This window comes from Peromyscus maniculatus, chromosome 17 (assembly GCF_049852395.1).
Source record: "Peromyscus maniculatus bairdii isolate BWxNUB_F1_BW_parent chromosome 17, HU_Pman_BW_mat_3.1, whole genome shotgun sequence".
Lineage (NCBI taxonomy): Eukaryota > Metazoa > Chordata > Mammalia > Rodentia > Cricetidae > Peromyscus > Peromyscus maniculatus.
In genome coordinates, this window is record NC_134868.1 from 44133736 (window position 1) to 44147209 (window position 13474).

The window sequence follows — 13474 nt, forward strand, 5'->3', positions numbered from 1 at the left end:
ACACCTTGTCTGCCTGTAGTGTGAAGGTATAGCACTGTGTGCTGCTGATCCCTGGGGAATGTCACATCCAAATGAAACCCATATACTCCTAGAAACTCAATGGTATTAGAATCAGCTTGGAGGCAAGGAGGAGTTTTAGTTTAAGGAATATTCCAGTGAGTGTAAAAGCAGCCAGAAGGAATACCATCAAGAAAATAAATAACACATGCTGGCTCAAGTGGATGGAGGCAGAGGGAGCCCTGCTACATGCTGCTGGAAGAAATATAAGTTACTCTAGCCATTATGAAAATCAGTATGGAGGTTCGTCCAAAAATTAAAAATATACTGTTGGATCCAAGAGTAGCACTCATGAAGAAATCAAAGCCAGCGTAACACAAAGATACCTACATGGCCTTGTTCGGTGTAACACTGTTCACAATAACTAACTTAGAGAATCAGCCTAGATGTTAATCAGTGGCTGAATAGATGAAGTCAGTGTGGCACGTATACACAGAGGAGGGGTGTTCAGTCATAATGATCAGTGAAATGGCATTTACAAGAAAACAGATGGAACAAAAGGGTATCATCTTAGGGAAATAATGTAGACTCAGAAGAATCATGAATTCTCATACAGTTTCTGGATTTTATCAAATAAGACACAAAAGTAAAACAGGGCCTGTGTGAGAAGAGACCCGTGAAAGGAGGAGGGGAAGCAGGAGCAGGATACCAGGGTTGTTATGATTAAAGTACATGGTGTACATGTATAAAATGTACATGTATAAAATAACGATGCCCATTATTTTGTAGAAGGAATGTATACTAATAATAAAAAAATTAAAAAAAACCTCAGCAAGGGCCAACAAGATAGCTCAGCAGGTAAAGGTGCTTGCCACCAAGCCTGATGACCTGAGTCTAATGTCAGGAACTCATGGGGTGAAATGATAGAAATGATTCTTGCAAACTGACGGCTCACCTCTACACCTGAGTGCCCATACTGCACAAAATAAATAAATCTACATAGGCATACGTAACATAAGCAAGAAAGAACAGTTGTCTCTTGGTGACCAAATCCCTATTTTTTTCAGCAGCAAGTCTGGGGCTCTATCTGGCTATGGAAGTGTGTGCCTGTGTCAGAAGTGTGCATGGTTGTGTACACAAAGCCATATGCCTCAATGTGGTTCTTCCTTTTCTTTCCTGCTCTTACAGGAAGTGGTTTCTGATGAACGGCACCAAGGTGGCCAGCTCCTGGAAGAACCAAAGCTGCTACATTTCAAAGGGAATACCTTCAGTCTTCAGATATCTGTCCTTGACATCCCTCCATTCCTCTGGAGGATCAAACCTTTCACTGCATGCCAGGTATCTGCCAAAGGAGCTTCTCATAGAAACAGCTTTGCTGTGACCAGCAAACCTGGGAGGGGCCTTCCTGTATGGATTGCACCTCCGAACTGTGAGAGATCTAACAGTTTGAGTGGAACATACTGTCCTAAATTCACAGGTGTCTCGTAAGTGGGGTAAAAGTCCCTGCCTCTCAGGTTATGTGGCACTCCCTTCCTCTGTTTGAATTGTTCAGTATAGGTTTAAGATGGAAATCTAATCACTTAAAAGTACGGATTGTGTGTTGTTTTTATTAAAATCAATCAGTGTGAGACACTGTTTTAATCACAGTCAGCAGTGAAGAGGCAGAACGTCTCAGGGTGATGATTTTGAGTGATAGCTGTGGCTGTGAACAAAGATGTTACCCTTCATATGTGAACTGCTTGCTGCCAAATGTAATGAGTAAGATGAGAAGATACCCCTAGTCAGTAAGCAAAGGCAAGAGGAAGCCTCCCTGGAGTCCTTTTATAAATACATAAAGATATTTATATATTAGCATGCATAGGTCTCCTTATAAAGTTTTTTTTTTTTTCTCAGCTCAGGGTGATTCAGTTATGCTTACCATAAAAAGATATCTGAGAAATTTGTAATCTTGACATTGAAGTCTGAGAATTTCCTTTATTGCTATCATAAGCAGGCCCCCTTTTCTTCAAATGACAGGACATTTCCTTAACCCCAGAAGAGTTTCTGGTACCCCTGTTAATTTGCAATTGCAGGACATTTTTACATCTGGCAGCATAGATGCAAAGTCATATGAAGCTTTTTAACACTTCCATTCTTTTAGTTATTTATTATTTATTATTTATTAAACACACACACCCCTATACACACACTCATCACACACACACACACACACACACACACACACACACACACACACATATATACCCCTAAACACACACTCACCCTCACACACACACTCGTTACACTAACATATAGTTATTCAAAATGGGAACCAGCCAGATAGCAAAGCGAAAACACAGACATTCCATGATAGAAAAAGCTGGGCCACCAATGCTTCCCACTTGAAAAATGCAGAAATCTAAAACTGGATATAAGTCTCTATTTTCCCATTTAAGTCTCGTAAGTCTTGCTTTTTGGGAACCACTCCTCCCAAAACAGTTTTAGTGCATTCAAATATCCAAAATGACATGAACATCTCTCAGGGTTCCAATTATCCCCCCTTTGATTTGGCACAGTTGACAAATTTCTTGATAGAAGATTCTTGAATCAGTGTAGTGCTGGTGATATTCAAGACCCAAATGTCTTTGTTTTCCAGGAGGTAGTATTCAAAGTTTCTGTTCCAGATTGAGTTTGAGAGTATTGTTAAGACAAGTTTTGCTAACCATTTGAATGCCTATATATTAATCTTTATAGGTTCTTTGCACTGTGTCTGATACAAGTCAGTAAGTCCAAAGTTGCTATTGCATTTAGTGCTTAAATATTGAAAAAAAAATTAGATGGATGAAAGAGCCATTCCTTTCTAGACTCTTAAATAATGATTCCAGAACCAAAGACATAGAATGAATACATTGAGCCCAAGAGGATGGGGGGGGGGCATACCTGCAAACCTCCCAGAATGCAACAGCACTGACCAGAGCCAAAAGGCACTGGAATGCAAGGAATCTAACATGCTTCACTACTAGCATGGTTTGGAATCCATGGAGGTTGTGAGCATGTATAAATATTTCCCTTCTGTAGTTGAGCCTAGTTTGGGAAGGGTGTTGGAAGACTGAAAAGCAATTTCATTTTTTTCAACGGTGGGTGTGGAGGGGTCGGTCTTGCCACTGAGTTTTCATTTCCACTTCATTTTTCTAACCCAAAATTACTCTCCACTCTGGTCTTCCTTCCTTCCTACCACCCTTACCCACCAATCTTTGCCCATACCAGTGCTAAATCCCTCAGATCATATAAGTGAGCATTGCGATGGGCTTAATCACCACACTATAGTTGTTCCAGACATTAGATCAAAGCACTTTGGGGTGGATTTGTGGTCAAACTGATTGAGCCTATGTGGATCATTGTTTGTACTGACAAACTTGGTGGGGATAACAGAGGAAGAGTATTCAATGGGCCTTAGTGGTTAGGAAATAATGGGACCTCTCTCTCTCTCTCTCTCTCTCTCTCTGGTTATCTCTGAGAGATGTTACAGGAACAGAAAATCATGCTAGTCCTGATATGTGGTCTGATCTTTAATCACTAAATCTCCCTGTCATCTTCCAGCCCAAAGCATGGGAAACTGGAGATGCTATTACTATGTATTTGTCTCCTTCTAACTACAAACTGACAGTCTAGGAACTGATATATTGCAATTGGCACACATTCCAAGATAACATCCTGTCTTGTTCTGGGAGATGGCATTTCCAAGGAACTACAAGCCTAAAAGAGGGGTTCAAAAATTATCAGATAGCAACAGCTGCACGACAAGTTGTCCTGAAACAGTGTGAGTTAGGTCTGTGTCCTGAGCTCTGAGAAGATGAGGCCTGTTAGGTTTAGGGGGATCACTTTGATTTCCAATCAGGTACTGGAGTCCGATATCACACAGAATGTCATACAGCTTCTGTATGCAGGAAGGGAGGGTCCATCAGCCGCACCCAGTGACTTTGGTTTAAAGAAAAACCTCTACCCATAGTGCTAGCATTCCCAAATAACACACTGTTCCATGTTTTCTTCCCAAGATTCAAGACTACCATGATTAGTTACCCACTATGGCTGTCATCAGCCCTCTCCTTGCCCTACCTGGGAGGTAACTAAAGAGTCCCACTCTCAACAGGTCATGGGACCCCAAGCTTCTTCATTATAATTTCCCTTTATCTTTATTGACTCTGGCTTGGAAAGCTATGATAAGCTTTATGGCAGCAATTATTTATTTATTTAGAGCCAATAAAGCACAGTCAGGTTGTCATGTCCCTAGGATAAAGACAGCTGTCTTTGCAGCATGCTATGAATCTTCCAGAAGTCAGTGTCTATCTCCTGCTAGGATATGATTTACATTCTCTCCATCTGCTTGGAACCTAATTATAATGGGGGCCAGAATGAAAACATTTCCGGAATTCTTTCTCCGCACATAACTTTGCTAAACTTTGTCCTCAGCACTGTTTCTCTCAGCTCAGTGAGCATTGTTAGTGATTTGTTTTTGTTTTGTTTGGGGAAAAGGGTGGATTTTTCTTCCCGTCCCCCACTTCTTTTGGGGGGATAAATGGAAGCAGAAACAATTGCCCTGAGAAAATACACTAATCACAGTGCTTCCAGTTCTATTATTTTTAAATGTTCTGTTGAACACTATTGGCAGCTGCTATTCAACTCAACAATGAAAAACTATTCCTTCAGTACTGTCTTTTTTCCAAGCAGATTTAAAAGTGTTTTGATTATATGCAGTGGCATGGTGAGACAGGAGAAAAGACATTTTTATGCTGATTCTCTTGTATTTCTACAAGGAAAAACTATCTTTGCACAGGGTACTAATCTCCTATGTTCTAGTGTTTGGGGGAAAATACAGAAGACTTAGCAAGTGATATCAGAGGGTACTTTCAAAGAAGTGGTCAGTATCATTGTTTAAGAAAATGTAAGTATGACCAAGGATCCCAACCCATAGCAGAAAATGTAGATTTTCCTTGAGAGATGGATTTTGAACTGGGCTCGTCTAACCCTGAAAGCCAAGTACTTACATTATGCTGTAATGACTAAAATTTAAGTTGTTCTAGCAAACAAAGCCCACTTGTTAACCTCACAGCCCTGTGCTGTAGTTGGTTTTTCTGAAGGAGACATACAAAGTAACTTTACAAAATCAACTGGTATAAAAGGAGATTTCATCTGAGAGATTATTAGAATGAGAATGTAGAGAGTGGGTGCAGGCCATGAAATGATTGAGACCTGGGAAGGCCAAGCTGGATTTATAATGTGAGGCATTGGGGTCTGCTGTGAACCATCAAGCAAAGGGATCATGGGATAAAGGCCAAGCCCCTGGGTAATGATCACATCAGTGTCTCTCATGACTAGAAGTGAGAGACCGTGATGCTGTTGCCTTGATGGATGCCAATCAACTGACTTCCATTTGACTCTCCTGTGAGGCTCCACACCCTGCCAAGCTTGTCTAGTAGAGACTAGAGGCAGAAGAGTATGAAACACTACTTCATTCAGCTCCAGTGAGGTGTAATGGGCTTAGGAAAGTTGGCTAAATGACCATGGAAGAGAGATGGTAAAATGCCTGAGAAATAAATGCCAAGTAGCATTTGTAGAGTGCCTTAGGACTACAGTGCCAGGGACTGATGATGAGATAAATGCCAGAGATGTAGTTATTAGAGCCTTGCAAAGGGAGATGACAGTTGGCCATGTGCAAGCAGATGAGATTGAGTTCAGTGGGCAGAGGGAGATGTGTAGGAGGCTGAAGTATGACTTAGGAGTAACCCATGGGTTGCACAATGGGAGAAGGCTTAGAAGGAGGAATTGTGAAATGCTATAAATCATGGCCATACTTGAGGCCTCCTCTGATCCCTCAGTACATCTTCTGAGGAAAGTCCACTGACTTCTTTGGCTGAGGATTAAGAACAAATACAAGAAAACAAAAGCCCTACACAGTTGTTATATTCTTGCTAAGATGGATGGTAATTGTGAATGCTTCATTTTGTTTTCTCTTCTCCAAAGTTTGCTATATCCTCTTTAAGGATAGAACAATCTAAAAATCTAAAATCCATCTATCCTTGATGCTTACTCCAGAAAGTATTTGTTGTTAAAATCCCTCCCCAAAGGGAGCCATAAGCAGCAGCTTCTCCCATTCCTAAATTTCCAATGACAAATAGAGGCACCATTCCACCAAAGTTCATACTTTGGAACCAGTGAGTATTTAATGGGTTCCCTTATAGAACATAGGAGAGATGCTTCTTACAGGGTTTGGGGTGCTCCATACCCCAACAAGTTGTACCTAGAAGGCCCTCACCCAGTAGTCATGAGGGCTTTCCCATAGGTACATTGATGGAGCCTTCCTCCTCTAGTCTCCCTTGGTCTATATATATACTTGCTCCTTCCTGAGGCCACATGCAATTAAGGCAGATCTGTATACAGCTATGGAAGAAAACAGTTGGATACTTAGGTGAGGGTCTCATGACCCTTCCTATCCCACTATGAGGGCATGAAAACAGTCAGCAAACCCAGCTGGGATGAACCTTTCGCAGAGCTGAACATCCCATGAAGGCAGCTGATTGGCTTAGAGAACACTCACAACACCATCCAAAATATAGATCTATATCTATATAGCTTTTAGAGAAAGTTAGGAAGCAAATTATAAGTGTGAACACTGAAGCTCAGGAATAAACAGTTCCCCAAAGTGAATAATTATAATTGTGGCATTGGTCTTATAACACACTACAGACCTATCACCAGCCACACTCTAGAGTTCCCAGCTTCCAGACTTGGTACATCTCTTGCCACCTTTCAGCTTCAGCTTTGCAGAAAATTGTATTTTTAGCAATAAAGGAGCAAATTAATGAGGTGATAAAAAGAAGAAATAAAAGTTATGATGAGGGTTATTAGAAGCTGGGCACCCATGGTCATTGCCAAGTCCCCAACCAAATTTTACTAAGAAGGAGATACTTTTCAACACATTAAAAACAAAACAAAAACAAAAGTAAGAACAAACAGTAAAAATTGCTTTTGTCATCATGCTCCAGCTAGTATTGGGGAAAAGGAATAATTTCCGTTCTTGTTTAGTAAAACCTACATTTGCCATGGAGTTATATCAGTCACTGAGGATGGGACAAAACCTAAACTGTTATTATTTCTCATTCATATTGTACTGTGTGGTCACTTACCTAATACATGACCAATCATAGGTGATTAGAGAACTCTGTCACTCTGGGTGCCGAGCATGTTTGTGTCCTTCTCTGGGTTGTGTGCAGTTCTATCAGATACATTGGCAGTATTTATCCCTACACAGGTCTACATGAGTCTGTGGTATGGGCAACAAGTTCTGGTCAGTCAGTTTCCCAGTAAAATTCGTACTTAAATGAGAAAATAGCATTTTATTCCCAGCTTATATAGAGAGATGGACTAGAGGAGCCTTCTAAGGATGATCAATTTTAGTGGGGAAAAGGTTAAATTTTAATGGTATCCATTCATGTGTGTGTGTGTGTGTGTGTGTGAGAGAGAGAGAGAGAGAGAGAGAGAGAGAGAGAGAGAGAGAGAGAGAGAGAGAGAATTAGTGAAGTCTAAGCTCTTAGAAAGAGAGAGAGAGAATGAGTGAAGTCTAAGCTCTTGCAGCATGGCTTAGGAATTCAAATGTTATCAATTGGAATTGACATTAATTACTTCTGTGCTCCCTGGCATATGCTGAAATATTATTTCTGTAATTCCACCAAAGTCACTTAGGCAATTATCTTTGCTACGATCATCATCATCATCATAATTGTTGTGATTAAGTCACTGCTGGTCTGGTTCCTTGAAGCAGGGCTCTGCTCTTCACTCCCTGTCCTCTCCTCCTCCCGACTGCAGGAAGTCCCCTTTTCCCGAGTGTGGAGCAGCAACCGGCAGCCCTTGCACTGTGCCTTCTCCCTGGAGCGCTACACGCCCACCACCACCCAGCTGTCCTGCAAAATCTGCATCCGGCAGCTCAAAGGCCATGAACAGATCCTCCAAGTGCAGACATCCATCCTAGAGGTAAGTCCGGGATTCTGGTCCTTTGAGTCCCTTCCTAAGGGACAGTAGGAATAAAGATCACATATATATCATGACTGTGCTATTCTTAGGAACTTCAACATGTAGGCTCTTGACTCTCATTATCAATGAGGAAAACCATGCTTTCTTGGGCTCAGAATTGAACCAAGCTTCCCAATGGACAGGGAAACTAACCTCTCTGAGAGCCTAATCAAGGCTCTGTAGAGGGACTTCTGGTGAAGGAGCAGGTACATGGATTCTTTTACAAAAAGCAAGCAGTTTCCTAATTTACAGCAGGACTGGGATACCCACTGGCATGTGTCAGGGATGGATCAACACGGCAGTGGAGACTGGTGGCTACTGGGTTATTATTCAACTGGTTCTTCATAATGCTTTAGAAGACAGTTGCATTGTGGACTTTATCTTTGGTGCCCCTCCCCACCAAGTCCCTTTCCCACATCCATATCTGTTTGTTTGTTTGTTTTGTGGCCCACTGATTTTTAACATATGTGTTTGTCCGCAAATAAATATTAATGATCTATTCATCGATTTATTCTTGTCTGAAGTTTTAACACATCTACATGCATACAACTCAATTTAAGTTTTCTTCCTTTGAATGTGTATAACTGTAATGCATCATCACTTCTTTGCATTTTCATTTCAACTCATTGTTTATGCAAAGTGAGTATTGCTAATTCCCCAAATAGTTTTCCTGAGGACTGGATAGCTTTCCCAAGGATCATGTCTTACAATTGATAGCTGTCTTAACTGACATGTATGTGTGCTATTTGCATTCATTATTGCCAATTAGCATTTAGTGCTAAAGCAGCTTTGATGGGGAAAGTACATCCAGAAATCTGGGCAGGGTATTTTTAGAATCTTTTTCATGAACAGTCACAGCATAGTTAATGTAATATATTTCCAAATAAAATATGAACAAACGTTATGGGAAGCTTTTTTTTTTCTTAGACTGTAACCTCTTTTACTAATAGTTCATCCTGAAGTTAGATGATGTGTTTTATTTTTGTTTTTAGGTTTTTTTTAATTGATTAAATTTCCTGACAATTGCAAATGTATATAATGTGGTGGCTCTCAGCCTTCCTAATGCTGCAACCCTTTAATACAGTGCTTCATGTTGTGGTAACCCACAGGTTGAGATCACTGATGCAATACATTCTGGTTACTGTCAATTCTCATACTCTATTTCCCTTCCACTTCCTTCTGTCATCCCCTCCCCACCAAGTCTCTTCCCCATATCCATGTCTTTTTGTCTGTTCATTTTGGGGACCCACTGATTTGACCCCAGGACCCTCTGTTTGACCCCAGGTTTGTAGCTGTACATTAGAGTATGGTGGGTTGACTAGTGGGTACACAATTGAAAATGGTTACATCCCTCGCCCAGAACCCATCAGTAACCAATAGTTCAGCAAAAGGGCTCTATGAGTCCCTGCCCCATCCATGATTGGCAGTTGACAGGCCCAGTCTTATGCAGGCCCTGCACAGACGACTGCAACTGATGTGAAACATGTTTGCAATGGCTGTATCATTTCATAGCCCCTTCTTTCTGTTTTCCAGCCCTTATATTCTTTTAGTTCCCTCTGTGATATCCCTGTACCTTAGAGGGAGCAGAATAAAGGCCCCATTTAGGGATAAGCACTCATCTCTATCACTTTTCCTCACCATCTTGAGCAGTTGTGAGTCTACATCTACTACCATTTACTGCAAAGAGAAGCTTTCCTGATTAAGTAGCATTTGTGCATGGTTAGAAGCATAAACATTTAGAATGCAGTTTGTCACCATAGCAACTTGGCTAAACAACAGTAATAAGTTCTGCTCTGGGGCCTATGACCTCCCCATCCATGGATTTTTAAAATGAAAAACAAAAGAGAAAACCAAGTAACACCTACTTTTCAGTTGCACCCATCAAAAGGCAGAAGAAAGAGGCTTCAGATCTGGGTTGCCAGACATGTATGTTAACAGGTCAACCAAAGGATTCTAGGTTTGAAGATCTTGTTTTTATAAGACACCTGAATGCTGGAGATCAACTTCTGCTATTAAAAAAATTTACAGAAGGACAAAAATCAGAGGATTGGTACACCCTATTACATTTTGTTATTGCTTAACTAAATTCATGAAGTACATCAAAGGAAAATTAGCCAAGAAACCCAATCCTTCCTACCTTTTATTGTTGATCTCTTTTCTAATGATTCAAAGTTTACAGTGACATTGAGCCATCAAGAAGACAAACATCACAGTGTCTCTGGATACTGCGAAACAAGTATCAAAAGAGTATCAGAAATGTTGACTGATAATCATTGGTTCACATCCTTCAGCCTTTGGATGCTTTACTGCTCTTTCTATTCTGTCAAGGATTGGTTTATTAATTGCTTAAAGTATTACTGCAGGAATTTGACCCAGTCCCAGAGCATCTTAGGCAAGTCTAATTTATTAGCATTTTCTGTGTTAGAAGACGACTAATAACTTTTGAAAGCCCCTATATTTCAGGCTCTGTTTCATTTGGTTCCCATCTGTCACATAACCATCACTGCTCTGTGGATTAACTATTACTGCAGTCATAATTGTACATGATATAAAATCTCAAAGAAGTTACCCTTCCTGTCTAAGGATATTGAGCTAATGAGATGTGAAACCACAGTGCAAACTGAGAGACCTGACTTCAGGCTCAAAGTCTCTACTTACATGTTACATTATTTCAGGACCCCCAATCAGCCTCATCATGAACCATAATGCCAGTCTTCCACTTGGGATCTCAGACAGTGGTGGCAAATATCCAACACCAGTAATTTTGTTCTTAAATACATCAATGGAGTCATGTAACAATTGAGAAATTCTTTTGTCAAAAAAGGAAGCAGGACTATGGAGATATTTTTGGTCCTTAAAGAGCTTACTATATAAGCACGATGCCCTGAGATCACTCCCCAGAATCCATATAACCCACAAAAAAGTATGATGCTGTGCTCTTCTGATCCCAGCTCTGGGGAGGCAGAGACATACAGATTTATGGAACTTACTACCCACCCTACCTTAGTAGGTAAGCTCTAAGTCCAATGAGAGATCCTGTTTCAATAAAACATGAGGCAGATAATTCCTGAGAAAAAACAATGCTCAAGGTTGTCCTCTGACCTCAACACACAGACACACCCACAAAAATAGGAACACCTGTGCATAATGCTAACACACAAAGAAGAAAACATAGAATGTCAATATGTTTGGGTAATGGAGTAAGTCAGTGCTCATTCTATAGATTGTCAAGAAAAGAATGTGTATGTACATGTGGAACTTGTCTTCTCATAATGTCATCATTGAACTGTCTCTCAAACTCCTTCCAATGTCTTGGGGGAAGGACACATCTGGTGATTAAAAACACCTGTTGTCTTTTCCTAAAATGGAGTTGACTGTCATAGTAAATGATTGAAGCAAAGGGCTAAATATGGACAGTGATCAGAAACTGATTACTGGGGAAGAGGAAGGTGACATTCTAGACAGGAATGACTTTGGAACCATAGACCAGCTTTGAAGGTGCTTTACATTCCTGGTCAGCAGACTGGAAACACTGACTTTAGGGGCTTAGAAAGTTTAGTAAATTAGCCTCTGGGGCTTATTAAGTAAACCCAGTCACAATAATATGGAACTTTTGTAGCTTTTGATAGATGTCATTGATTTTTTTTTTTCTTAATCTTGATCCCCAAATCCCTATGCGTTTCAGCTCAGGATTTTCATTCTTTGTCTTCCTTGAGTGGGTTCTCTTAGTGTCACAATTTCCTGTATTTGACAGTAATCATGAGGAATGTAAGCATGTGTGTTCGTGGGTATGTATATGTGTTAAATGTCTAAGTGTAGTGACCATACTCATTGAAGACATCGATTCTATGCGCTCAGTGTTACATCTGCCATTTCCTTTCTTGTGTCTTCATCTAAATGATTTTCTAAATAAATACTATCTTTGCGATGATCCTTAAAATAAAAGGTTTTAGCCAAAATAATATACCTTTTTAAAAATCCATGTGGCCAGAATTGTGTCAGTCTTTAGTAGTATCCTCTTAGATGCAATCCTGTTAAATAACATAATGACTACTGCCAACTGATGCTGTCAAATCAACACTGTCATCCATCTAAAACCTGGGGCCTGGAACACTCCAAGGAACAGGAAAGAACCATCACATAATTTATCCCATCATTTTTTTCCTAATATAATATTATTGAAGACAGTTTTTGGTGGAAATGACTTAAATGAGAATCTTGCATGTTACAATTTTCCCTTTAAGCAATTCTCTTATCTTTCCTTCAAAAGTAGTGGAAGTTGGGGGATAATTTGTCTGCTATAAAATAGAGTACTTGGAATCTCTCAGTGATTTACAACTCCCTATGCTAGCCAGGTAGCAGCCGCTTATCTCAGATGTACAGAGCATGAAAATCTACTGTTCCTCTGCATATTTAATTTAAACACTCAGAGAATGTGATGTACCTATAGCATTCTTATTACTTGGTTCAGATGTGCTTTAGAATGCATCATAAATGTTACATAAAGTGCCACCCTGGTAGAGGAGAAATATTTCAGTTTGGAAATTTTAAGAGTGAAATGGATCCACTTATTAAAGTGTAGTAAATTTTCAATGCTTAATTTTAGATTCAACCTCATGTATTTTATTCATCTTAAAAAAAAAAAAAACACACCACTTTCTGCTGCTTTGTTTTCTGTTTCTCCTGCTGAGAGATTTTTGAGGGTTAAACTCTCCTAACTAGTCTCAATATAGTCTGAGATCAGGTCTGATTGTTTGGGTTTTGAAGACGGAGTTCCCCTCTGTTAATAACTTTCAGTGCCGTTTCACATAGAAGACTCCCATGTTAACTTGAGTAAAATTATTTTTTCCCCTTCCTCTTCTGGCTCCTCTCCCTTCTCTCTTCCTTTCTGCTGTGGTCTTCAAGTCAGAAAAAAATATGTAAGGAAGCTATTTCCACTTGATTTGCATTTTTAGAGGCTAAAAGAAATTTTACAAACCATGATAAAAAATAATGTCTGCTTGTAACCTATTTTATACAGTAAGAAACTGAGTTGGTTTATTTTATAACCATCCAATATATCAGAACAGAATTGTCCACTCTGCCTGGAATAAGTACCTATCTGCCCAAACTCTATTCAGTCTATGCCTACCAATCCCTCAAGGCCAACTCACACACCTCTTCCATGAAGACTCTCCTTCATATAAATTTCCAAGACATAGTGTTACTATCACCCGCACAGGAGTTATCATAACCCCTCTGCCCTGTGCATTTCATAGTTGTTTTGAAACACTAAAATGGGGGCTGGTGTACTTACTGGGACATCCAGCTTGTAGTTTCAGATGTGTCACAAATTACATGGGTTGCTTTTACAGGCTTTCACACTGTCTGGAGAGACATGGCAGGAGGTCTCATTAGGGAGCTGACATGGAAGATTATATAGCATCCAGAG

General features: G+C 40.1%; 1 protein-coding gene across 9 annotated transcripts in view; it reads left to right on the top strand.

Annotated features, from left to right (window-relative positions):
* Unc5d (unc-5 netrin receptor D) overlaps positions 1–13474 on the top strand; it is a 557233-nt gene that overhangs the window by 521735 nt on the left and 22024 nt on the right. For all 9 annotated transcript variants that reach the window (XM_006994386.3, XM_042262551.2, XM_015987869.3 and 6 more), the window contains 2 exons: positions 1186–1335; positions 7840–8004. In XM_006994386.3, the coding sequence (XP_006994448.1) occupies positions 1186–1335; positions 7840–8004 (315 nt within the window). The remainder of the gene's footprint in view (positions 1–1185; positions 1336–7839; positions 8005–13474) is intronic.